General features: G+C 34.2%; 3 protein-coding genes across 4 annotated transcripts; all 3 read right to left on the bottom strand.

Annotated features, from left to right (window-relative positions):
• Positions 1–8,871: 8,871 nt before the first annotated feature.
• LOC7497821 (ubiquitin-conjugating enzyme E2-17 kDa) lies at positions 8,872–12,049 on the bottom strand. The gene is made up of 5 exons (XM_002303588.4): positions 11,882–12,049; positions 11,685–11,771; positions 10,668–10,795; positions 10,136–10,240; positions 8,872–9,364 (listed from the first exon to the last, which is right to left on the bottom strand). Exons 2-5 carry the CDS (start codon positions 11,752–11,754, stop codon positions 9,221–9,223), a joined length of 447 nt encoding a protein of 148 aa, XP_002303624.1. The 5' UTR covers positions 11,755–11,771; positions 11,882–12,049; the 3' UTR covers positions 8,872–9,220.
• A 635-nt stretch (positions 12,050–12,684) lies between these two features.
• Positions 12,685–16,960, bottom strand: LOC7497820 (probable inactive receptor kinase At4g23740). Of its 2 annotated transcripts, none has more exons than XM_024597117.2 (3): positions 16,794–16,960; positions 14,863–16,169; positions 12,685–13,663 (listed from the first exon to the last, which is right to left on the bottom strand). In XM_024597117.2, exons 2-3 carry the CDS (start codon positions 16,094–16,096, stop codon positions 13,017–13,019), a joined length of 1,881 nt encoding a protein of 626 aa, XP_024452885.1. In that variant the 5' UTR covers positions 16,097–16,169; positions 16,794–16,960; the 3' UTR covers positions 12,685–13,016. The 2 variants fall into 2 exon arrangements, with proteins under 2 accessions (XP_024452885.1, XP_002303623.1); XM_002303587.4 differs by lacking the exon at positions 16,794–16,960 and adding an exon at positions 16,617–16,776.
• Positions 16,961–22,724: 5,764 nt separating this feature from the next.
• LOC7458225 (hydroxyproline O-galactosyltransferase HPGT1) lies at positions 22,725–27,167 on the bottom strand. The gene is made up of 13 exons (XM_002303586.4): positions 26,889–27,167; positions 26,741–26,804; positions 26,605–26,654; positions 26,296–26,489; positions 25,682–25,745; positions 25,491–25,563; positions 24,933–25,056; positions 24,548–24,635; positions 24,386–24,436; positions 23,929–24,000; positions 23,730–23,842; positions 23,202–23,271; positions 22,725–23,118 (listed from the first exon to the last, which is right to left on the bottom strand). Exons 1-12 carry the CDS (start codon positions 27,005–27,007, stop codon positions 23,249–23,251), a joined length of 1,035 nt encoding a protein of 344 aa, XP_002303622.1. The 5' UTR covers positions 27,008–27,167; the 3' UTR covers positions 22,725–23,118; positions 23,202–23,248.
• Positions 27,168–27,456: the final 289 nt, after the last annotated feature.

Genomic DNA, 27,456 nt, shown 5'->3' with positions numbered 1-27,456 from the left:
TATTGATGCTATGTGAATTTAATACATATGTTATTATTGAAAATTTTATATGGATAATTAATTACCTAATGGATTGTTTATTTTATCAATCATTTTTTAGCATATCTTTCTTTATGTATGAAGGTTTTTTTTTTCTTTTTTGAGTTTTCTAGAAAGACCATCAGCTAGCATAACTAGTTAAACGAAAAAGTTTAGAATATAGTTGCTAGTAAAACAATAACAACTATCATATTAATAAATTTAATATAATATCTAAATCAATCCACCAAACTCAGGTAAAACCATATTATTTTCGTGCAATATGGTGAGGCAATTTTAAAAATCTATTTTGATTTAGTTATGTTGCAATTTAAATAGATTTTTATAAGAAAGACAACAATTTAAATTATGGGAATAAATATATTTTGTTAGGCAAAATTTTAGTTTCTTATTCATGTATTTTTTTATAAAAAAAACATAGTTTTTTATTAGTTGCAAGTTATTTGAATAAAAACTATAGGAATTTAAAATAAACATTCATAAAAATCTTATAGTTTGAATTAAGAATGAAAAAAATATATCTCTTCAACCAAAATTGTCTTTTCTTATTCATGTATTTATTTTTTATTTTGAAAAAGAACATGTTTTCTTATAAAAAAGTATTATCTTTTAAAATAGAAAATTATCATAATCTAAAAAGAAAATTTTAAAAAATATTCAAAATCATGACTCGATAATTTATACGGGATAGAATTTTAAAAAATAAAAGAATAGTTAAACTGAGAAAACTATGAAAATAATTATAATAAAAAAATAAAAAAATGATATTTTATTTTTATTAAACATTGATGAACATTTTTAAAATTTTATATATTTGGTTCATATATAATAATTCATAAAGTAATTCTTAATATTACCATAAAAGCTATAATTTTATTTGAAAATTATGAAAAAAATTAGTAATATTTAAATATCATTTTAATTATCTTAATTATAATGATTTTTATTAAAAATAAAAAATAAAAGTGCAATATAAAAAGAGTTTAGACGCTTGGACTTGAGAAAATGAGTCAACTAGCCTATCTAAAATAATAATAAAAAAAACTTTACGGGTGCATGAGTCTATAACTTTTCATGGTCAGAACGTGTCCGATGGACACCTCTTTTCTAGCAATTTTTTCTCCTCCCTCCACGTACTCAAGAACTACAACAAAGTTGCTAGGACAACATGGTAATTCACTCACTCCAGAAACTGGGCCTCGATTCATGGGCCAGACCGTATTGGTATGTGACTAACAATAATTTTATTGAAGGAAGTGTCAAACAAAAAAGCCGTCCAAGTTTGTTTTTTTCCCCTCTCATTGGCTTCGTCCACTTTGTTTATTATAGCAATTGTTCCTGAGCAGCCATTTTTATTTTTTTTAATATCAAGTTTAATTATTTTAATTCAAACAGTTTGTATACGCTCTCTATTGAGTACACATACCTATGCTAATTGCTACCTTGCACAAGTTTTGTAAGATATTCATACTCTATATCCTCTTCTTCTCCTTCACCTCATCCACCTTTTTCTTTTTCTTTTTCCTATCAAAAAATTATTTCAACCTAAAAATTTAAATTTTTAGTTAAGATCCCAAGATATAATTTATATTATTTTCTAACACTTTTTTTTTTGTTTTTTTATAAAAAAAACACCTCCAACTTTTGTTTTCTATTACAAAAAAATAAAAAATAAAAATGGAGTCTTCAATTTAATGTTGAAATTGGTTGTTCTATACTTTTGCTGTTAGCAAATGAGGTGGAATTTGTTTTTTAATATATAGAGTATTTCGGACTGGTTTAAACACATTAAATTAAATTTTTATATCCTAAATAAGGCTACTTGTTTTTGTTTTGACAATTTTATCTTTGTTAATACAATGAGGATTTTTTTTTTTGCCCTGTTTTTTTTTTATTGAGACAATATTGGTTGGTCTACCCTCTTAAAACTATTTAAAGATAAGATTTAATTTTGATTAATGTAAAAATAATATAAAATTATTTTTTGCCATCCAATAAAATCCTTTTTATCCAATTTAATTATACATGCCTGCTCATGAGATTAACATATCTCAAAAAATGCTTTGCAAGAATTAATTATACGTACTGACTAGCAATCCCCAACGGACCTTAATGATTTTACAATCCATATATATGTAGTCGAATCTGAGAAGATTGTTCACCAACCTCAAACACGAGTGCAATAATAATAATAATAATAATAATCAATCTTTCACAAAGTGTGATTTTGGATTAGTGGTCTAAAATTAATTTTTGGATCTATCGAAACAAAACAGGACGAGCAAAGGATATCCTCATCACAAAATGTAAGTTTTCCTAGTTTTGTCATGCTCATATGGTTTAGCTGTGCTGTGAGGTATTCTCTGTTCCAATCAAGTAAGCAATCTGTTCCAATCAAGTAAGCAACAGTCCAAGCTTTCAAAAGCTTATTATATATTCTTACACTGTTCTTTGATGTCAATAATTGATTGGATGGTCAGCACTCGCTGTCACAGCTACGATTTTTGTTAAAGAGAGTGCCTTTGACCAAGAGGAGAAAGAAAATCAAGCGATTGCCGTTTTGTTTTGTAATAAATTTTGGATTATGCACCAATGGTTAGCACTTTAGACATATATTCGTGTACTCTCTCCATAACTTTGATGGAGAGCTACGTTTTTGTAGACATTCAAAGATTATTTGATTAATTAGCTTGTACAAGAACTAGCCAGTTGCTAATTAATTATCTATGAATGGCAAGTAGTCATCGATCACATAGACCAGTCGTGATCATGGCAGCTTGAATGTTGCCATGTTTTCATATGTGGCAATATAAAAATGGCGGCTCAAGCTAACTGGTGGCAGTGCCAGTTCAAATAGAAAGGATCAACAAAAGCTAACTAGTGTCTTGTAACGGTATCAACACTTTTAGAACAGGCTTGAGCTGTGGAAACAAACAAAACTTTTAATCAACAAGGAATTTACCCACAAGGAGTTTACTTGCTTGTGTATATATTATTAATGCAGCAGTATTGCTGTTTCTGCTTTCAGAGTAAAATAGCTAGCTGCAACTACAGTTCAAGGTAAAAAGCAGTGTAATTTTCAGGTCTTGGTTTATGACCACTGTTATAACCGTTTTTGAACTCCTGTCACTTAATTAACCCTCAGACACCAAGCAAAATGAGAAGGGTTGAATAGAGTGAAAAACCAAAAGTCGACAAGTTCTTTCGGATTGAAGGGAGTCGAGAGAATCGACAAAAAGAAAAAAAATTAAGAGAAAGAAAAGGGAAATAGGTAAATGGATATGTTCGCAAACACAGCACAAAGTTGTAGATTTCTTGGACTTTGTCCATTTACAGGCCGTATGAAGGCATTGATAAACAAACAAGCAAACAGGTACATTGTATTCGACAAAATCCTCGAGAGTCCAGTTAATTCATTAATAATTTATCTTCTACTACTATAACAAATTACCTTGATGTTTGTTTTTTTTCCCTTCTCAAACTCCGAAATGATCTCTCATCATTTTCTTATTGCAACTACTATATATATATACGGTGACTCGAAAACAAGTTAGAGATCCTTTCAAGTCAATGGCGCATCATCTCCTAGATGCTAAAGCAATCTTCGAGCCACACAATAGAGAAAAATCCCATATCATTAATCCTGATGTTTTCTGGTTTCATCGAGAGTAATTAAGCACATCCCAACAAGTTCTTAAACAACTCAAGAAGCACTGTGACCTAGACACCCTTCGTTTCTAGCTAAGATTATTATTACATAATCATAACGTTTATGAAACTTGAGGGAGAGGGAGAGTATCGTGTTTCCTGTTTTATTTCGCCATGTTCCTTTTTTTAACAAATACACCCTCCAACCAATCTTTCAGTCTCTTAGACTAGGCATTAACTGATGCATATTGACACAGGTCCACAGCCTGACTTATGGTCATAGATAACTTCACCTTTTCTTTTAAAGGCGAGGAGCTTACAAAATGAAAGTTTTTCTTTTTTATGATCCAACACGCAATTGAGAGCGTTAGGAGTAGGATCATATTTACCACCTAGAATCTTAAAGGTTAAAACTCACGGGTATCTATTATAAAAAAGAATAAATTAAAGCATTGAAATTAATATCTTTAATTCCAATATCTTGTTTTGTAAAAAGAAAAGGATAGTGTTAAATAAATATATTTTAGCTGTAATGTATAGACAGAGTACTCGTTGCCCGAGAGATACCAGTCAAGTTCATAAGAGGAAAAAGGAAGCAGAATAAAGAATCTCCTGTGGCAGGCTAAATGTTGGATTGTAGTTGAAAAGTGGGTGCCAAGCCCTCAAGTCCCGGCCGGGTTCGGGTAGGCAAAAAAAAACCCTAGTTTTCTTCTGGGTTTAATTATATCCTTAATTGGTAGGCACACAGTTTTCTTCAATTGCTATATATATATATATATATAATAAGGCACATCAATAATGTTGTGAAATTGTCAAGTTGTGCTTGAAGGTATGTTTGACAGAGGTAGAAATAATTAATGGGAGCTCTTCACTCTTACCACAAATTAAGTCTTCGGCTATATATTAAAGAGCAATTAATCCTCTTTTATACTATTAAAATGCAAGGACTTTGCCAGATTCACAACAAACAATACCATTGCTCTCATTTATTTCTTCAAATTAATTAGTAGTCGCATTGATGACTCTGCATCTTGATTTTAATGCAAGATGCAAGGAATAATTTCATACTCATTTTAATCTATATTTTATACAGTAAAACTATAGCATTCTTTTTTAATTCATCAAAAGTGAACATCTCATCTCCTTTTATATATATATATATATATATATATATATATATATATATATATACACAAACACTTTTTTTTATTATTATTATTGTTCATCTAACATTCTCCAAATGGATGCAATTCAAAGTGGTGTTATGATTGTGATATGTAATTAATTACTTATGTGTTTATATATCTAAGTTTAATAAAATATATTATGTCGACGTAAACCTAAATTCTAATTCAGTTTCTTAAAAATATCATTATCTTTTAATTTTAGCTTACGATACAGATTGTATATATTCAACGTAAATTAATAAAAGAAATTTAAAAACTAATATTAAGTTGAAGAAAAATAAACTCTATAATACCTAAACATTTTTATCGGTACAAGAAATATTAATAATATTATTGTTCAAATACATATTATTATTATTATAACGACTATCATTCCCAAGAGGTGGAGCATATATATAAATAGATTAATCCTAAGACAAAGAGTTAATTACATACATTAATCTAATCAGGTCACAGTACAGAATTGAGAATAAACTAAAAAACGAGTAATTATATATCAATAATCCAGCAATCTTTAAGAAGATGACTCCTTGTTAAACCAAAATTTGCTGTTGAGATTCCATGATCCCGACTTAATCAAGTACTGCAATAAAGTGAGAGGAGTTAATGAAGTCAATTGAACATGCCTGCCCACCCAAACATAACCTCTAAAGGTCGCCACTAGCAAATGTTCAGCAAGAAAACATAGATATCTCGCTGGTCGAATGATTAGAAGGATTCATGATGAGAGAATGATGTATCTTTTAGTCCCATAATTTATTTATTAATACTTAAAATCAATAAATTCCACATATAATTTGCAAGCATGAGGCGACTCAACAATGGCCACATCATCCACTAGTGAGTTATTTGAGTGGGGGTCAGCTTGTTTTTGCCACCCTTGTCTTCACCACAGACAAACCCTAAGCACATAAAATTTTGATTACTCCAGGAGTTTGGAGACCCTGAATTTAGGAAGCTAGGCTGGCTTTCCAACTCGATCGTGAGCACGATTCCTTTGCCGGGGCTTAATTTGATTTCCTTTTCATGCATTAGGGTTTATACGTGCAATTTTCAGATCGAAAAGGATCAGATTGAAAGCTATATATGCACGTCTCCCATGTTTGAAATGTTAATAAATACCAACTAGTTTAGTTTGATTAAAAATATATATCTCCAGATACAACAACGCTACACATAAAAAGACACGGGTCACAGTGCCCCATGAAAATACAACTAAGCTTCATTTGCCTTTTTTTTTGGTTTGTACGGGCGAAGGAAACAAAAAACATCTTATTAAAAAAATAGTTATGTTAATCTGTTAAACTCGTGATTAGATTATAAGATCAAAATAATCATATAGAAAGAAAATCAAAATAAATTATGAAGTTCATTTCTCAATCAATTAAATATTGAAAGATGAGACTAAAAAAAAAATTAATTAAAAAAAAAACATAAAAACTAGCTAAAGTCAATCCGCCAAACCTATAACTTAGATCATGAGACCGAGATAACCTCATATAAAAAAATAAAAAAATAACATGATTTAACCCGAATTAACTTACTAAATCCGTAACTCTAGTCATAAAACTGAGATAATTCCTTAAAGAACATATCAAAATAAATTATACAGCTCAATTTACAATCGATCCTGTCAGATCTAATGTTGAATAATAAAATTTGTAAAAAAATTAATTAAAAAAGTGACACAAGAAATGTGCCAAGTCAATATAGGTTAAGCTGTTAGGCAGTACTATTCTCGGGTCATGAAGTCGAGATAACCTTATAAAAATCAAAACAAAATAAATTATGAAGCTTAATTCTCAATCAAATACAATATTAAATAATGAATTTGAAAAAAAAAATCAATTAAAAAAAAGAAAAAGAAACTGAGTCAACTAGATTATCCTGCCAAACTCGCAATCCAGTTCATGAGACATGAACAACCTAACATAAATTATAAAGTTTAATTCTCAATTAAACACAATATTAGATGACAGAATTGAAAAAAAAAACTCAATTAAAAAAAAGAAACCGAGTCAACTAGATTAACCTGTCAAACCAACAATCCGGTTTATGTGACAAGAACAACCTAGCATAAAGCAAATTCAATATTGAAGGACATGATACCGAGATAACCTTTTAGAAAGAAATAAATAACTTGATTTAAAAGGGGTTAAAATACAAAAACGCATGACCCTGATCATGAGACCAGGATATCCCAATAAAAAACAAATCAAAATAGATTATGAAGCTTAATTCTCAACTGATATAATATTAAATGATAAAATTAAAAAAAAAACCTCAATTAAAAAAAACACAAAGAACAACCCGAGTCAACTCGGGTTAACTCGTTAAGTATTGTTATCAGGTTATAAGACTTGAATAACCTAATTAAAAATAAATAAAACAAATCATGAAATTTAATTCCCAATTAATCCATTATTAAAGGATTAAATTGGAAAAGAAAAGTTAAATGAGAAAAGAAAATCTAGTCCACTGGGTTAATCTATCAAACCCGCAATCCATATCATAAAAACAGGATAATTCAATAAAAAAATCTAATATTAAAGAAAAAAATTAAAAATATATATTTTTTAAAATTTAATTTTTATATCAATATATATTAAAAATTATAAAAAAATTAATTTTAAATAATTTTTTTTTAAATTTTAACAAATTTCTGTTTGATTCACACTCCTAAACGGAGCTATATGCTCGCTCTAAACGAATAATTCGAATAATTCATCACAAGCTAAACAAGATGTTTGTTCTGATCAAATGGAATAAAAGATCTGGTACTGTTTAATGCATATGTCGGCTTGATATTAATCATTTTAATTTTCTTTTCCATGGAACAAAAGAAAAAAGAAAAGAAAAAGAACGTGCATGTATGAGACAACATGGTCAATATATATTAATGGGTTCGGCAGTCATGAATAGTTTTTGGTATGGCGAGGATGCCAAGTACTATAACTTAAGGGCTGGCATATAAATGCGTCACCGACCCTTCATTAAGGCTAATGGCTAAAAAGACAAATTTATCTGTACAGAGCTGGCTGTGTTTTCAACAATGGAAGCCATGGAATCTTGAATTTATTAAAATTTGGTGGCTTCCTGGGGTTCGCTAAACACATCTTTTATACGCCCCAACAATAATAGAAGCCAGCTCCAACGAGATATGTCCAAGAAGGAGGCTCCTTTTAATTAACTGTATAGGCCTATATATCTCTTAGGTTTCTAGCCCACTGCACACATATTTTCATGGAAAGGGTCCTCCTTTCTTCTTCTTCTTCTTTTGGAACATTTTCTCAACGTTCTTCATGTTTTTGGCTCGCTCAAACAAGAAATTGTCGGGTGGCTGCGACTCTGTTCGTGCAATTAGATTTAAGAAAAAAGCTATCATTCTTCAATTTTGTTATTGTCATTGTTGCTATCACTATTTCAGTAAATTGTACAGTAAGGGCAACAAACAATGGTGCTCCCATACAATATGAATTCATGAAGGTTTACAACTTCATCTCCTTGTAATTAGAAAAGAAAAATGAAGAAACAAAAAAAGTAACCCAATTATCAAAATGTGCTTTGAAGTCGTTTATTAGTCATCCTCTCTTCAATCTTTCTCTCTTCTCCCTTCTTTTCTTCGAAGCCAGGAAAAACTTTTGAAATATATTGTTTTTTTTCCTCGTTGGAGTCTCTCCTATAGACCTAGTCCAGGCAACGTTATATGAAGCTACCCCATGGAGGCCTCTATCAGTAGGAAGAGCCTATTAGCATGTTTTCCCATGATCTGAAGCTTTGGAGTTGAGGCCGAGGTCCACGGACAAAGGCCTGTCTTAATAGCAGGTTCTGCTACCCAAATCGTGAAACATATTGCCTGTTGCTTTATTGATTTTGCTGGTGCCTTTTGCTCTTGGTTCCATTGTCTCTGTTCATTTCCTCTTCTTTTTTTGCATGTTCCTTTTGATATAAAAAAAAATATATGAAAAACAATTATACTAAGCGTTGCAAAACCCTGTTTTGAGAACACAACTGAATCTGCTACTATTCCCATGCAAAGAATCATCCATGGTGCATCTTCAAGTTCAAAGGTAACCCTGTTCCTGGACATCAACATCTCTTCCGGTAATGGAAGAAAGAAAAACTCTGCAATCACTCATGGGAGTTGTGGATGTAACATGGAGGAATGCAGCTCATCATCCTATGGGGTTTCTGAACATGGTTTTTGAAAATAGGGATACATTAGGATACGTAAAACAGGTTTTTCAAAGTACTAAAGGCAATTTCTCATACAAACAATTAAATCAGCAAATGTATATCAGGAGGGCAGTAATTGATCATCTCCCTATCACACAGATAGCAGCACATCAACCCATTGCATACTTCTGGGTCCAGCTCCTTGCAGTTGTCTCGTATTTGCTCCTGTCAGTCTTGTACATGTGGGCAATCTCAGGCACCAGAGGGTCATCGGGATTTGGATCCGTCAATAAAGAACAAATCGAAAGCAACACCTGAAAATAGATGAATGAGAAACTTTCTCCTTTTGCATAACACAAGCAAATAAACCACAACTAGCAGAAATCAAAACCGAGAGCACATCAGAGTATAATTTCAACAACTTAACAAACTGACTGCTCTCATGTCCCAAGCAAACATCTAACAATATAGGATGGAATAAAAAAAAAAAACAGAGCCACCATGACATCATCTACATAACTCATGACCAAAAACTTTAGGGAAAACCTTGTTGCATTTGACAAATGCGTTACAACGCATTTCAGAAGCTTGATTTCAACGTAAAAAACGGAATACCAACCAGCAACAATCTTATTCATTTAAAATTTTGAAACTTCTACAAAGTGTTCAAAAACTCATGCAAATCAAATAACTACCACTCCTTTGTGCTCTAGATAACATTTAAAGACAAAAAACATCATTATGAATGAGACCTTCAAAATGATCAGAATCTATCAGCAAACTGTGGCAAGTGATCAATTTCTTGACTATATAAACTATTTTCTGTTGCTGCAATGCCCCACTAAGAATATAAGACATGACAATGAAAACAAAAACCTAAGCAGGTAAAATAATTTTCCATGTGCATGCTAGCACACCCCAAAAGCACATGCAAAACTCAAAAGTGTATTTTGCCTTATTTTGATTGGTAATGTCTTTCATCTAAGAAGCACAAAAGTGCTAGGGAATATTAAAATTGAAAATAATTAAAAAAATGTAAATATTCATTTTTATACAGCATATTTAGGTTGCTGCTAAATAACAACCTTAGATATAGTGAGGGCAGGGCTCCACTGCTCCTTCAAGATATCAAGGCAAATGCTACCATTGCTGTTGATATTTGGGTGAAAGACCTTTGTCCTGAAAGCAACCTGCAAGAATATCCAAAAGAATGGCAACACAGTAAGTAAAATAGAACTGCAAGAAAATAAAAAATTCACCCATTCTATGAAACTTCTCAGAACGTTAAAACAAATGGTGATAACCAACAAAGCCATTTCAAAGACATCAAAGAAGAATGGGAAACCTCTCGCTTGTTTTAAGTTGGCTGTGATGTCTAGCACAGCTCTTCAGCAACAGACATATCAGCTTACACATAGCATCTCAAGATGAAAACAAAATCCTGCCATGTTTGTTAATGGTTCAGGCTATAAATGTTCATGCTAGTATACCAAATATGAGAAAGTACCATTATTCGGAATGTCCAATCACATAATGGTAGTTCAAAGGAAGTGACAAGTCAGGGAGGAAAATATGAAACTGCTAAGCGATGATGACCTTGTTAAGTCAATTATGTACCTTAGGAGGTTTAAATGGATAGTCTGGAGGAAAATGAATTGTAACCAGAAAGACCCCCCCTGCATATGGACTATCAGCAGGACCCATAATCGTAGCTTGCCAATGGAACATGTCTTCAGCAACAGGGCCTAAAGATGCATATCAATGAAAGCAGAAAAAAATCAGGGGGGGGACTGTTCTGAAACTAACCTAAAACACCAGAGTTGGAAGTTAATACATAGTAAAAATACAAATAGAAGAAAACAAAGCAGATAGCGCTGTAATTCTTGCAACAGAAAAAAGAATTTCCATGAATTCCCAATCAGAATTTTGGAATAGAAAGACAGAAAATGACCACTACATTTGTGGGCAGAGCATTTTACTTGCCCACCATCATAGATTTCAGACAAAGAATTCTTTAATTTTTAGATTTAACAAGATTTAGTACAATAAAAACTTAAAGGAAATGGTAGAAGAAATACTACAGATTGAGGTTCGACCGAAAAATAAACACAATAGCTCATGACTTATATTGCTCCGTGTATATAGAACATCCTTAAAACCAAACTCTTCTTCACTCCAAACAATGAATATCCACAAGGCCCTAATCTAAGTCTTTTCCTTCCAACAATAGCAACCCCTTATTTTGAATAGAAGGTCGTGTATGTTCAAACCATTGTTTACCACTTTCCATCAATAACAAATGCAGCCCTGAACTTGTTGAAATTTCCATCCACAAACAAGTTTTCCCCTCTCTGATCATCACAAACATAGACCGAATCGGTCAAGCTAAAACTCCATTTAAACATACTCATCTCGCAACCACAACTCTCAAAAAAGAAATAACCTTTTTTCTTTCATAACAACTTCAGAAGGACACATCATACACGTAAAAAAAAAAACCAAAACTTATAAAACCTTATTTTGTCCAAAAAAAACACCAAAAACCAAACCATAACAAAGACAGCTCCTTTCTTACACGAAAGAAAACGAAAACGAAAACCCAGAAATAAAAAGCGATTAGATCTCGATTTCAACCTGCGCTGCAAGAAGTAGGAGGATCTTTCTGGAGATCCTTGAGTTCTTTCAAGATCCGTTTCGATGCCATCACTTAACAAACCCCCCCTGCAAAATTCACCAGCTCTTTCAATCAATTAATAAAAACTAATAATAATAAAAAAAAAAAAAAGAATTATAGCACAGTTGCGTGTGATCAAAGAAATAACGTGCAGTACCTGAGAGATCCCCCCCCTCCTGGTTACACTTGTTATTATGGATTGAAGATTCTTTGAGATGGGGAAAATGAAAAGGGAGAGAGGGAAATCTGATGAAAGGACAGAACAGTTCTGTAAGACCAGAGAGAGTAATTAGGTGGTGTTATTATTGTTAGTGTGAATTGTCTTTGTGGTGATTGGTTGATTCCTTTTTATCCTTTATGGGGGGACCCACAGATTCCTTCAAATCCATAGACATGAAGTGTTTTTGTAATAAAGATGGGGTAAATTACATGTCGGTATGTCAAGCTTTTGACTCTTACCATTTAATCCTTATCCCTTTACTAAAATCTTGGGTACACTTGCCCTTACACTTCCTTCCTCTACCGCTCTACGTGATTCTTTCAGTATCTTGCATTTGATGTGTACTAGATTGATTCTATATTAATGCCACTATAGAGCCTGTGCTGATTTCCTACAGGTATACATACAGAAATGATCTTGAAGTAATTATATGGACCCCGTGAAGCTTTAGATTGCATATTTTGTGAGATAAAATCTTGAGATCATATAATTAAAGCGGATGGTATCTCATAAAACTAGCCCAGACGTGAAGATTATTAATTAATTCTGCCAGTACAGGAAACCAAGTAAAATCACTAGTTACTCTTTCTGAAGATCAGTTTAGCACCAAAGCAAACTGATCTTCGGGGAAGACCAACTGAATCTTGATAAAGAATGCCTGTCCTTCGAGCTAATCCGACTTCACGCTTTTCAAAAGCAATCACAGTGGGGCGTCAGGGTTCTCTCTGCTTAAGTATTCGTTCATAAAATATGCAACTAGCATGATTTTGCATTCAATCAAGAATATCAGTTGAGAGAAAATGCTTTAACATTTACATGGATCAATAAGCTGCTGATGCACAGAACCACTTTCTCAGGCATCAAAAGTCCACTGATATGCTGATTTTGCTGATTTGCCCAACCTTACCTCTCTCACTAGGTTCTAGATGACAAAAGTTTCATCAGAAACAGTTCACTGGAACAGTTCGGAAAAATTGAGATGATAAAAAACCAGACAGGAAAAAATAAAGAAAAAGATTTAAAAAATAAAGAAAAGGGTAGACCGAATGGATCAGCTTGCTCTTAAGGAGATTCAGGATTCTCTTTCAACCACCAGAGGTGGCGGTGTAGAACTTTCAGATCTGCTTTCAGAAGGTTGATGATTCTCAGTATCGATCTGCCGGACATTCTCTATCATTTTCACCACCTCTGTCATTTTAGGTCTTTGGTCTGGCATTCTCACCACGCAGGACATTGCTATCTGCAACATCTCCACCATCTCTTCCTCGATGTTTGGATACCTCATCAGCTCAACATCAAACACTTCAGCTGTCCACTCCTCCCTAACAACAGAATGAACCCACCTGACTAAGTGGATAATCTCATCACTTCCCGTGGTATGAATGGGGGACTTTCCAGTGAGAAGCTCCAGTAACACCACTCCAAAGCTGTAGATATCAGAAGGCTGTGCTGCTTTTCGGGTGTCTGCTACTTCTGGGGCACGATAACCAGCAGCACGAGCAATAGGTGGGGCTAATGAGCTTGTTATAGTCACCAAACCAAGATCAGATACACAACCATAACACCGAGAATTAAGAAAGATGTTGGAGGATTTGATGTTTCCATGGACAAATTTCCCACCATTCTCTGCATGGATAAGAGCAATGCCTCTTGCTGCACCTATAGCAATTCTCATTCTGGTGTCCCAATCAAGAGGGATTCGCTCACCTCCTCTTTTTCCTGCAAAGTTTCCCAATGCATCAGATGATATATGCAACTCCTAGTCATTAACCAATTTACACACAAAGAAAACAGTATGGAGGAGATCAACAAGCATCCACCACACAGTATGTCTTACTAGAAAATTCTCAAAGTTGAGGAATAGCCATACTTGATCACAAGATTTGACTGTTCCTCGGACAGCAAACCTTACAGTTCAATTATGGCTTACATGACCAACCAACCTTCTCCTGCACTCGGATGAATCTTCATGTGACAAGTATTCAACTAAAGAGCAAATCAATCCTTTCTGGAAAATAATGGAAGCATTTGTTTTAGAAAATTCAATTGTAGTAAAGATGTCATAGTTTTTCAGTCGTGTCTCACATTGATCTCACCACTAAATTACAACTATCTGATATCATGGATTTCCTGCTAAAAATAGATACTCAAACTGTGCAGAGATCACATATGGGGAAAAGAAAAATCAAGAACAGACTCAAAGATTATCTCAATAAGTCCATCTACGAAACTCTCTTTCCATTTCAAGAATCTCAGTAATTCTCAATTCAACCACTAGCTTAACTACAATTTAGGAAAAGATTCCCCTCTTGATTGCACTTAAGGGCCACAGTTTCTGTTAAATCTTACAGCTTTGCCTAAATATTCCTAAATAGGACACAAGCATATACTCCGCCATCAATATTACTTTCATGCATTCTTTTAGGCAGTAAGAGTTACAACGCATAGATGATGAAACAAGAAGTCCACCTTTACTTTTCCAAAGTACACCACACCTAGCAAGGCCAGCAGGGCATATCATGCATGAACCGAAGCCCATTCAAAGATAGCAACAAAAGTTGGCCGCCTTGCCCTTGAGTAGGGGTCCTTAAGGAGATCTTTCAACAAGCATGTATCAGATATTAAGCAAATATGTATTAGAGTATTACACTATCAGAATCATCTAGAGGATAGGTGCGGTGAATTTCCTCCAGTTAAGTTGAAACAGAATTCACACATGTATAATGTATGCATGTATGCTATGACAAGAACTCAAACACCTGCATGTATGCTGAATGAGTAGTCTTTGAAAGCATCTAGTTCTGAAATTGAAAATTACAAATACTGGCATTTTATTTTTGCTGTTTTAGAAATGGCAAGCATAATTGAACTCCAAGAATATAAGCAAAAAAAAAGAATATTGAAAAAAGGCAACATACCATGTAGCATGGAGGCAACGCTCCCCTGACTGAAATAATCATACACCATCAGCTTCTCATCTTTGGAATAGTAATACGCCTTCAGTTCAACCACATTCTCGTGCCTAATACTTCCAACAACCTCCATCTGCTGCTCAAAGTCTCGCTTCCCAACACTCACTTCCTTCAACCTCTTCACAACCACTGTGGTTGCGTCCTCCAGAATAGCCTTATAAGCCATACCAAATGTACCTTTTCCCAGTATCTCAGCAGAAGCCCTCAACAAATCTTCCAAATCAAATGCATAGTTACACCCCTCAAAGAAAGTCAATCTATTATTAGCATCCTGACTCCTTGACACCACTTTCTCTGGTGACATTCCTCCTTTCTGCAACTTCCCTGAAAACTCATCCTCGCCCTTCTTTCTCGAACAACAAACAACTATCAAGTAAACAAATGCTACAAGCCCCAAAACACAAGCAGCAACTATAATCCCTAGCAATGCTTTTTCACCAAGTCCCCTACTATTCCTAGATCTTGGATAGGGTGTGGCAGATGGAGTAACAACCGGTGGAGCATGAGGAGGAAAAGCTTCAAATGGAATGTTGTTACCAGAAAACACTGAATTAGGGAATCTTCTAAGTGACCTTGGTACACTACCAGTAAGATTATTATTAGACATGTTTATCTGCTGCAGATTTGGTAAATTAAAATCAGGGACTTCACCAGAAAACGAATTGTTCGCGAGATTCAAAACAGCAAGGTGACTCAAATTCGAAAACGAATAAGGAATACTCCCATTAAACCGATTGTTGGACAGATTAACAATGGTAAGATTAGGCCAAACAGAAAAATCAAATGGCAATGACCCAGATAAATTATTATACTGAAGATAAAGAAAAGACAGATTCTTTAAATTAGAGAATTCAAAAGGGAACTCCCCACTGATACCATTGGATCTAAGGCTCAAAACCTGCAATGCTGAGAGACGACTGAGAGTGTTTGGTGGAATCGGGCCATGAAATCCAACACCAGGCAACCTTACAGAAATTACACGAGTCCCATCTCCACTGCAAATGACTCCACTCCAGTTATTGCAAACTGGGGAGCTCTCTTTCCAGTTTAAAGACCGAGAATGTGGCAAATAGTGAACAAAATCAAGCAATGCTTGCTTATCCTCAACTGGGTCTGCATTTACTTGAAACAAAACAAACCCCACCAGTAAAATGAAACACAAAATGTGCTTCGCTTCCATGGAAGCAAAAAAACGAGCTGTTTCTTGCTTTTTCCTTCGAGGGTTTTGTTTCACTTTCTTTCTCTCTCTTTCCCTGCAAAATGGCGTATATGGTTTCAAGCCAGGACAAAAATAAATGAATAAAATAAACAAGTACGAATTTTTTAAAAAAAGAAAACTGAACACAGAATGTGAATAAACGAGGGAAAGAGAGAGCAAAAAAGAAAAGGGCAAATTCCGAGATAATTGTCTAGAAAAGTAGAGATGAACTCTGGGTTGTTTTACACATTAAAGAACGAAACTTTTGCAGGCTTTGAATAATGGGTTTTGGTCAAAAAGTGGACTCATTTCAATTTTTAAAGCAAGAATTTCTTCACCAGATTCATGCTCTTCTCTTTTTGTTTTTCTCTTCCCTAACTTTTCTGCTCAATTTCTCAAAAAACACACACATCACAAAACCCAACACAAGGTAAGCCAGCACAAACAATCTTACTCGCTCTCTTGCAACATAGTACACACACACTTAACAGTTGACTCATACCTTAATTTTTCAGATCTGTAACACTAACAAACCAACCTCAAGCAAAACCCAGAATTACAAATTAGTAGCATACTAAGAAAATGCATTACAATGAAATGACACATTGCATGACAAAGATGATTTAGATAAAAATAAATAAAAAATAAAAAAGTGAAAGAAAGAAAGGTGAAAACATACAAGTTATGATTTCTTTGAAGGTTAAAGTAGCTTGAAAACAATAGTGCTCTCAGTTCTGCAAGAGTACTATAAATAAAATCTGTCAAGATTTTTCATGCTAGAGAGAGAGAGAGAAATAAATAAACAACGGCTATGTTTCATGGGTTTTTTCAGTAACCGATAGCAGAAATGTGTGTTTTTTTTGTTTTTGCTATAAATTATTACAGTCCTTTTTCTTCTTATATTTGATCAAATCAAGTACTTTTTAGTCAAATATGCTCTTCTATCTCAAATTGAAATCAGTTTGAGGTCCTCCATCCAATTCCACATAGTAATTGGCATTCGTATAGATATCAGGTCAGTTAAAAAAAAAGCTGAATAACATGATTGAAAATAAAAGGATTGATTTCGCATGATTTAAAATATAGGGTTTAATAAAAACAACACTGAAGGTATAGGGACCGTGCATGATTTCTGCATATGCTGTGGTGTGGTGGTATGGGGGTTTCGTTTGAGTAACTGGCGGGGGAGAAAAATAACGGTGAACGGGGAAACTGGAGGTGACGTGGAAGAATGAGGGACGCACAGGTGGGGGCCACTATTAAATTTTGGCCGAACTGTATGAAAAGTATGTCTGATCATTATGTGATGTCGTTTTGTTTCTGGATTGAAGTGTGTGGGGTCTATGAAATTTTGTGATTGATGTGGTTAGAATGATTTTGGCCGTTGATTATGGTGCTGGGAAGTTGGGTGACGTTAGTTTGGGCCGTTGGATTGGATAATATAGGAATAATGGTCTGGTGTATGCGTCTCATCTTCTGTCTTGGCAAAATGCTGGGCATGGCTAAGATAAGAAAATATTTGTCTGTTCCAAGTCCACAGTGTAGTTTTAGGGTTAGCTAATAAGTGTGAAATGGGGACAAGTCAAGGATTATAATCATACTTTCAAAACTAAAAAATATGTTATGATAAATAGGAAATAACTAGTCATTTTGCTCGCGTTTTACCACGGACTAGATAAATTTTCTCTTAGAAAACAATAATATGCATGCTTTTTTAACATGTATTTTTAATAATAAATGTAAAAAAAATCAAGGAAAAAATTGAAAATAAAAATATTCAATTTAAAAAATTACAAAACAAATCTCGAGTTAACTAGAATCAACCTATTAGACCAATGATTCGGGTCATACACCCCATTTAATTAAACATCAACCAGGTGTATGGAACTTTTTTTACATCAAACAACATATTAAAAAAAAAAACAAAACTAGGGGTTGAACATGGAATTGAAAAAAAAAATAGTCCTAGTTTATTTAAAAATTGATAACAAAAGAAGGGTTTTTTATAAGTCAAATAAAAAAAGACCTTTAAAAAAACAAACAAACAATGAAATGATGTATTTTTTATTTTATTTTAAGGGGTTAAAAATCCATTAAATAAAAAAAATAAAAATACAAACAGGTCAGGGTATGGCCTACTCATGTGTCTAGCCCATGAAAAGGCATGACCTTTATTTTTTCCAACAATAGAGCGTAAAGAACATATTGTCCGCCCATCTTTTTTTAAAGGTAAACGATGTGTTGTCTGCTCTTTAATTAAAAAAAAAACTACATATAACCATTATCTACTGGCCTAGTTTTCGACGATCAAGAGTTGTCAAAAAATCAAGTCCTAGGTATTTTTTGCCTGAAAATTAGATTTTCAACCCATTTACTTACCCAAAACACCTATAACCCCCTATATACTTGATAGATCCCATCAATGACCTTAAAAATAGTACAAAAACTCAAAATCAACCTTAAACTAATAATCTTTCCCAGTTTAGACTTGTTTTTTTAGGAAATTTGAATGTGACATTAGAATAACTCTTATCACCAAATAAAACTCATTGACATTAAGAATGGTTATTCTAGTAGTTGAAATTAGTGTCAATGATGATTTTTTCTCTACCGTTAGAATATGACGATGTTCTCTCTCCTCTCTCAAACCATGAATTAAGAAAAGAATGAGAAAATAAAGTTTTGGATTAAAATTAATTTTTTTCTTAAACTTCAAAAATTAAGGGAACCCATTTCCTCTGCCTTTTTTTGTAAGGGTAAAAAAAAAAAACCATGAACAGTGAGTCCACAATGTTTTGTTAGGGGATCCACAACATATTTTTGCATAGTAAATCCCCATGCCTTTTAAAGTATTGTTAATGTGTCAAACACATTTTGTGCAACAACAACTAATTTTATTTTTATGATCAGCTATATATTATATGTGGGCCTGTGTTATGTTGCAGCACTGTATTATCTTTTTTTTTTCCATAAAAAATATGTTTAGATGCCACTAGCGCACTTTAAAGAAATAAGAAAAATTTACAACTCGGGTTATAGTCCTAATTGATCATATAAGTTGGTTTTTATTTAATCAAATGATAAGAAAAATAAGCTACAATAGTAAAAAAATATATATATATTTTTAATCACAAGAACTTAGGAGAAAATTTTTTTTCCAAAAAGGAAAAAACAATATACTCCAACTTTCAGCCAAATAAACATGGAAGAACAAAATTAAGTAAAAAAAAAAATTAAAAATTTTAAAAAACATTATTTCAACCGTGTTTTTAGACATTATTTTAAACATACCTAATTCTTTCATTGCATAATATAATATAATAAATCAACTAATCTGTTATGAAATTATGAATTAAATAAAGTTACATGAAAAACTAAAGACATTCCTCTTCGTTTTTGTCAACACCAAGTCATTCTAACTGCAAAGGGAAAATAATAGAATCTGACTCAATTAGAAGAATTTGACTCAACTTGACCCACTGTTGAAAGAGTTGACTTTTAAAAATCCAATTAGTTTTTCAGTTTTCACTTGGTGTCCCCCTCATACTCAACAGCAACGTTCCAATTCAGAAGTGCATGTCACAATCTCTGTACTCATTTAACTTTATAGTAATTAAAAGAAGATGAAAATAAAATAAAAACTCTCGGACACCGCTTAAATAAGTCTTTGTTTTTAAAGATAATTTACTTTTAAAATGCAAAAAAAACCTACTGATCCGAATCTAATAATAACCAAGGTACCTTATGAAAAGTCTATTTTACCTCAACAGGTAATTCCCTTCGGAATTAATTGCTGTTGTCACAAAGCAATTAAATCACTGGCCCCCATTGCTGTCTGTGTAGTTAGGTCAAACCATACAACACTGTGTACAAAGTTCCCTGTAAAGGCCCAACAAGCTTAACCACTCATGCCATGACAAGTGTCTCAAAACCCCATTTGGCAACCCTATTGGAAGCATCCAAAATTCCAAACCATGGAGGAAAAACAAAAGGAAGTGGTTAAAATAAAAGTCGCAAATGGATCTTTCCATGGCTCCTTATTGGCTAGACCCATGCCCCTGTACCCGATGCATTATTATTATTATTATTATTATTTTTTGCAGGATTCGTTCAATTGGAGGAAGAATACAGGCAACATAACACAGCCTTACAATTGCAAAACCAATAATTCAATTTCGATTTGGTAAGAAATTGGCCTCATCTGGTGTAGGCAGGGAATATTGAAGTGGCAAGTGTCGGACTGTTCTGTCTCTTTGTTGACTACTTTATGCCGTTAGACGGACTGCATAAAATATATGCTATTTGTGGTTTGTTTCGGTTCTTCTTTCATTTTTGCTGGCTAGTTTAGGAGTTTTTAGGATGAGAGAATTTCACTATCTAAATAAGAAAATAAAAAGAAATAATTTCCTTGTACTTGTTGTGTGGCTGTTCTTCATAATATTCACATAACGGGATTTTGTTTTCCGATTGCAGATTGAGAAGTCCAAAATGGGAGAAGAGAAGAGACTTGAAGAGGAGCATGCAGATAAGTTGATCATAGATAGGGAAGGCTAATCGAAATAAGATACCGTTGACGTGAAAAAGATAGAAATCGACTGAGGAAAATCAAGAATTGAAAGCAAAACGAGACTTGTCTGGCAAAAAGCAACCCCAAGTCTCCAAGGTGAAGAACAGTGCAAAGGACATGGCAAGTTGGGAAGGGATTTAAATTAATATTTAATGCACAATCATTGCTAACCGATCAAGGATAAGGGCATAAAACCCCAGAAAGCGGTTGATTATCACGCCAATAGACAATCCAAAAGTGGCCACCAAGCCACACTAATCCAAGCCTTCAGACCACAGGCTCAAGACCAGAAATCGATGAAAAAAACGAGAGAGAGCTGCAGACGGACGCTGCGAGATGAGCCAATTCAACTGGGAAGATGCACGAAAAGGAAATTGATAATTTCCAGGCAACCTCGATATCAACTATTGCAATCCACAGTAAATCGCACTGAACACTTTTAGTTTTTTTGTTAATAACTAGCTATCTTGCCAACAATATGCCGTGGGCATGATGACCTGAACTTAATTTTGTGTTAATGCTATAGACATGTTTTCTACTACAAAAATTGAAAGACAATATGTTGAATTTGGAATTGCAAGATACTAATTAAAAGCTGAAACGGAAGTTGATCTTTTTAGCAAGCAACACAAGTTATTGGCCAAGTTTATTAGCAAAAACAGAGGAAAAAGTTGAAAGGTGATCAAACACATTAGCCCTAGCATTTGAATGCGAGCTTGGCGGTCTACGTTTTCTGCAATGCTCGGCCATCCTGTAATAGGGAAAAGTGTTGAGCTGTGTCAGAAGGGAAAAGATTGCCGAAAAGGTGCTAATGTATGAACAAAATTCGTTGAATAAAGGGTTAAAAGCGTTTCAATTAAATGAAGGAAACCGATTCATTTATTTTCTTCATTCATCCCATAATATTGAGTTCGTGGAAGAGAGCAGTTAACGTCAGTCAAAAGTGTTTTCAAACGTAGACGATGCAGTTAAAAGGATATGTTGTTTATACGAACAAAAAAACAGAGAAAGAAAGAAGCTCGAACCTTTTTGACATGAATTTTGTTTCCTTTAATATAAACAAAAACCTAAAAACATAAAGCTAATGATAGGAAAAGGAAAATAGTTCATAGAAGAGATTGGACGAAAAGGATTTAAATATATGAAAATCAATAAATTAAGAACGCCGATTTTTTTGCCCTTTTCCTGAAGAGTGAGCGAGAAAGCGATGGAGAGGAAGAAGTTATAAGAAGATGGTTTGAAAAAGCAGAAAGAATGATTTGTTGACTTATGAGCAGTTTTGATCCTCTCTTTCGCAACGATGCTGGAAAAGATGTCCCATGTTACTCTCTCAAATAAGGACCCACGGAAGGAAGCTTAGACCCTCAGACAAGGTCGCAGCAGCTACTGAATTTCAAGGGTGGACAAAATCCAGCTTGTCTCCGCGTTTTTCTTGTCTAGAAGTGCTAGCATAATTTCAAAGGAAATGTCCTGGGCATGATAATGGTATTGGATATGTTTCGTGTTGTCATTTTCATGTCATATAAAGAGAGATACAATGCACCTCTCTTTATTAGCCCTCGTTCCACTTTCAAGATTTGCTTCGAGGAGATCTTTTGAGTTTTTCCTTTTTTTGTAGGTTTACCTCACCACCAGACTAGTTATTAATCCTCCGACCATGAAGAACCATCCCAGAATCCCCCGTGCACCAGTTGAAAGGTAATGGGGAATCTAACTTTGGACGTGGAAGCCAATCGTGCCAGAGTTCGACTACTAGTAGTCCTTAGAGTAAAGTGTTGAGAATATCGAACAGCAGGAAAACATAAAAGTCGGGCAGATATGAATTTGAAAGGTGATGGAAATCCCTTAAACAAAGCATCACTAGATATAACACTCATCCTAGCATCAAACCGGTTTCAATTTCAACGCTGTTCCGAGTGAGTTGAAAAGTCACCAGGCTCACCAAACAATTTCTATTTCCAATGTGGAAAACCCAAAAATGTAGCAGTGATAATGGATAGTCAAAAGGAAAGCCAGTCATAAAATGTTTTAGAAACCAATCCATGAACATTCTAACTGTCAGTGATAGTTTATAAAGAACATGAAAATCAAAGAGTACACTGTTCTAAGTTAACCAAGTACAAAAAGGATCTGCTTCCCACTGAGAAAAGAAATCCGAAAGAATCCGAGTCTCTTTAATTGTGCTTAAGGATAACTCGACAACAGAAGTTCAAGAATCAACTCAGAAACCAATTACAAGATATATCAGTGAGAAACTTCTCCTGCAGTGTAAAAAATCTTCATAATTGCTAAGTGGCTCGCCCAAAGGTTTTGAACGACCCTAGACTGGTTGTTTAAAGGCGAGAGTATCACAATACATCTTCTATCAACAATTTCACACTTTCGTCGCAATCAGGATCAACTCTCACCAGATGCATTACATGATGTTCGTGCGTGTCTGTCATCAGAAACCAGAGAGAGGGTTCACGCAACGGGAAATGCAAACAGAACCCTTTCTTGTTACATGTTGACATGGCCTACCTTGCTATGTATTAGATTCAGGTGCAGTGTTAACAAGGCAGATCCAATCACACAGCTGCACATATTGACCCTGGGGTATCAAATAGAATTAGAATATTGACCCTGGAGATATGATATCTTCTCTTTGAGAATAAACAGCTATTATCAAGAAGGAAAAGGGCTAGCATTCATGCACCCAATTTCTAGTTCATCATGTCAGACAGATATGGGCAAGACATCATTTTTTAACTCAACATCTGACCTTGCTTGGTCACTATATTAGAAACCAAGTCTTGGGTGGCAGTGCTTTTTATAGATGTCATGGGACACTGCCAACAGGCAATATTATAACTGATTTGTGCATACATATAAGTATTTCTCTATCATGACTGAATCACACTGTCAAAGCTCCATCAGGGTGTTACTTGAAGACTATAGGTTGGAACCAGCAAATCAGTTATATTATTATGGCCTCTTTCTTGCTCTTCCATGACTTCTTCCTAATAAAGTTGTTGTTTGTACACACACACACACAAGAAAGAAAGAGACCTGTGGCCCATGAGGAGCAGCAAAATTTTGATTCATCAATGTGCTTTACATCAAGCCCAATGAACCATGACCCAGTACTGACATCATCATGGGCATATGTACGGAGAAGGGACCTGTAAAAACAAAATAAGTGGGTCGACTTGTTGAAGTCAAATACATTCTTTTGTCATGCATATTAGCTAGAAAGTGAAAAATCTACCTGTTAATTGAAATAAACTGAGCCAAAGCTCGTGAAATGGCATAAATTTCACCTGACGCGTGTCGGAAATATCTGCACCATAAAGAGATTTCTTAACTACAGATTTGAAGAATTGGCAGTGTATTTTATCTGCACCAGTTATATTATAGTAACTTTGATGGACTAAGAGTAATATGTGGAGTGAGTCATTATTTAGACAACATAGCAGAGATGAACAGAGGAAATCAAGCTACAATTGTGTTTAGCACCGTGCGACAGAAAATTGGTTCACTTATTCACACATTAAAGAGCTATTATGGGATTTATGAAAGCCATGACAGAATAGGTGTTTTTGTATCAAGACCAAACAAACCATCAAAAGGCAGGCTTACCTTGCCATGCATATATGCAAACTATAAAGAGCACAAATATCCTTCCATTGTAAAAAATATGACAAAACCAATTCTCTATTACTTACGATTTTGCATCGCCGAATTTCCACCAGTCTGGTTCATACCATTTGTGGGTCCTATAAAATACATATAATATCAGGGTTCCAGATAACATTCTTATGAAACATTATTATTTTCTACACCAAGACAGGAGTTATTGTTGGATAAAGAATTTTGATCAAACTCACGGCTCAGAAAAAACTTCGCCTGATTTCATACACCCAATATAAGTGCGAGGTTTATCCAAGTGAGTAGAAAGGGTTGCTCCCAGGGCATCTGCACATCAAAGTGAAGGATAAACAGCAGTACTCCATGTGGAATGCAATTACATAGTTTTGCAGCATTCAAGTTCCAAAATAACCCAGGAGGTCAAGTATTACTTTTCTCAAAATTTTGAAGCTGTATTCTTTATTTCTTGTTTCTATTCTCAACATTACAACTGTTTGTTCAATTATTCACATAAATAAACCCTTTATAATAATAACCTATAAGGTCCTTTTTCTAGTATATCACACAATGATGCCACATGCAGTTGGCTTAATTATCACAACGATGCTACTGAAGACTACATACCAATATTAACATAAACATCATCATTGACCTTAGCATAAAATTCAGCATCCCAGGTCTCCACAGCATGTATAAAGAATAATTTTGACTTTTTTGGTTGCTCCTCTGTGGCCTCCACTTGACCATCCTGTTGAGGCAAGAAAGGAATGTAAACAATACAACTAAAATCTGCTCCTTCAAATTACCATGTATTTAAACATGCTGTCTGACACCAATGGAGCTTATTACCCCCATACACCAACCACTACGACATTAATTCAGGTTGCCTGACAGAAGCACAATTCAATTTAGTTTGTTTCTTAGTAAACTAAGATTTAGGCTCCATTGCCAAAATTATAAATTAAGATTGTCTACACCTGGATATTTAATGCTTAGGCAAAGAGCAGTGATTATTATACTTCACAATTCAAATATCTTATAAAAGTTGAAAGATTAAGAAACTTAACTTCTAGTAAAGCAGAATTTAGTATAAATCTTTCCAGCATGCAAAGATTTAACAAGACCTTAAAAAGAAAATGTTCTTAAATTAATTCTAATTAACAGAATAACAGGTAAACTTACGAGAACAATGAAGTCATTAGTCTGCCTATTTTCATTGTCGATCTCCCTGTCCAAACTGTCTCCACGATTTGCACTGCAAAATGTAATGCTGACTTAAAAAACAGAATGACCCCAAGATTTTCTGAAGACAGAATTAGAAAAAGAAGAAGCTAGTGTCTCTCTAAAATGAAAATAAACCATCGAACAGAAACCTTCTTCCTATTACAAATCGCAAAACAATGCCCTTTTCATCCTCCATTTTTTTTAGGGCTGCACCTGCACATATTGCAACTGTAGGTTAACTACCATCCAAAGAAGCAACCAAACGTATATAGTAATACATTTAAAAGGCCTCAGATGTATAAAAGATGGATGCAACATAAGCTCTCTATCATAGAAGTAATCAGCCTTCAAACAATCCCCAAGGCCATTATCAGAGACCTTTCTCGGTACTCACTAAATTAGCTATACCCACCAAATCATATATCAATTCTAGTAACTGTTAGTTTTACACTAGCAAATTCCTCCATGTTGGGAGCATACTAACATTCTTATAAATAGTACAACTAAAGACCAATCTTACGGAAATGTTTAGTACTCTCTCAACATGAAAAACCCTGCCAAAATTCTGCTCAGACAAGTAAAACTATTGTTGCAAGAATTATGATGCCCAGACACCCCTCCTTTATTACCACATAAATCTATATACAATCAGTGATCTACATTGCACTCTACTGCCATGTCAAGAAATCCAACACCTATATCAATAACCACCACCAACTACACAAACAATTTTCCAAACTTGCATAGGGGCAATCAATTTTACCAGTAGGCATCCACGCCTTCCTAATAGCATCCCTATTCTTCTTTCGACCAAACGTTGTAATAATTCCAATAACAACTAAAATCCTTTTCTTAGAATGCCCATCACCCTTATCAACCAATTTGTTCGAAACAAAACCTGCCTGCCTCGCTGCAGCTAATTCCATCTCAACAGCTGATAACCTCTTCTGTTGCTCCCTAAACAGCAATAAATTAAGCAATTAACTCCAACCACATTAAATAACACTATAGCTTCTCAAATTTGACCCAACGTACAAAATTAAAAAAAAAAATAACTTTTTTAGCTAATTACCTGCAAGCTATGATTTTTAATGTATCATCAACAGAAACAGCAGATTTCCCCTAAAATGATAATAAAAAATGTTCATTAATTCATTTATCAAATAAACTTAAACCCAAAAGAAAAAAAATAAATAAATTACACTAACCTGTCCAATTCTTTCATCAAGTTCTTCAACTAAATGTAATCTAGTCTCTGCATCCTGCCATAAACTATAATTACGAAACACTAATCAAACACTTAATTACTAAAAAATAATGGGGCTGTAACTATTAATTTAAAAGGGATTGACTAACCGGCCAGCAACATAAATTGTAGCCATGGTTGCAAACATGGCTAGCAAAAGAGAAGAAACCCGTGACCCGAATCCTAAACCGGATTGCCCCCGGCTACTTGATCCACCTCGAGTATGCATTTCTGCTAGCAATTCAATGTAGTTAAAAGTGGATTAGATGAGTAGATTTGAGTGACTGGATCTGGATTAGTTGCTGCTTTAATGGAGGCTTGAGAGAGAGAGAGAGAGAGGGAGTGTCAGTCGAGGGATGTAACGTCGTAACTGATTCCTATTCCTAAAAATTGAGAGTTGTTTGTCCCTCGGTTTCGTTTATTGCAAGGATTAAAGGGAAAAAATCATTTTGCTCCTTATAGTTTATATATTTATCTAAATCGTTTCTCATAAAAATCATTGTTTCAAATCAATCCTTATTCTTTTAATTTAGGATAACTCAAAGCCTTCTGAACACCTTCCTTTGTTTGTGGAGGAGTTGATGTATTGGCAAGAGGTCACAGTGGCAGAGGGAGGCCACTGTGAAATTTTTTTTAAAAAAATTAAAAAAATCAGAGTATCTTTTATTTTTTCAACGT

This window comes from Populus trichocarpa, chromosome 3 (genome assembly GCF_000002775.5).
Source record: "Populus trichocarpa isolate Nisqually-1 chromosome 3, P.trichocarpa_v4.1, whole genome shotgun sequence".
Lineage (NCBI taxonomy): Eukaryota > Viridiplantae > Streptophyta > Magnoliopsida > Malpighiales > Salicaceae > Populus > Populus trichocarpa.
This window is presented reverse-complemented; position numbering and strand designations above follow the sequence as displayed.

Bases quoted from the DNA above. Each gene is read 5' to 3' on its own strand.
- LOC7497820 (XM_024597117.2), bottom strand. From the start codon at position 16,096: ATGGAAGCGAAGCACATTTTGTGTTTCATTTTACTGGTGGGGTTTGTT. The intron at 13,664-14,862 runs GTATGTTGCCTT...GAAACTTTGCAG, and splicing joins CGTTGCCTCCATGCTACATG to GAAAAAGAGGAGGTGAGCGA.
- LOC7458225 (XM_002303586.4), bottom strand. From the start codon at position 27,007: ATGCATACTCGAGGTGGATCAAGTAGCCGGGGGCAATCCGGTTTAGGA. The intron at 25,746-26,295 runs GTAAAATTGATT...CAATATGTGCAG, and splicing joins GAAGGCGTGGATGCCTACTG to GTGCAGCCCTAAAAAAAATG. The intron at 23,272-23,729 runs GTCTCTTTCTTT...TTGATACCCCAG, and splicing joins CTGCTCCTCATGGGCCACAG to GGTCAATATGTGCAGCTGTG.
- LOC7497821 (XM_002303588.4), bottom strand. From the start codon at position 11,754: ATGGCATCGAAACGGATCTTGAAAGAACTCAAGGATCTCCAGAAAGAT. The intron at 10,796-11,684 runs GTTGAAATCGAG...ATGCATCTTTAG, and splicing joins TCCTACTTCTTGCAGCGCAG to GCCCTGTTGCTGAAGACATG. The intron at 10,241-10,667 runs GTACATAATTGA...ATATTCTTGCAG, and splicing joins ATCCATTTAAACCTCCTAAG to GTTGCTTTCAGGACAAAGGT.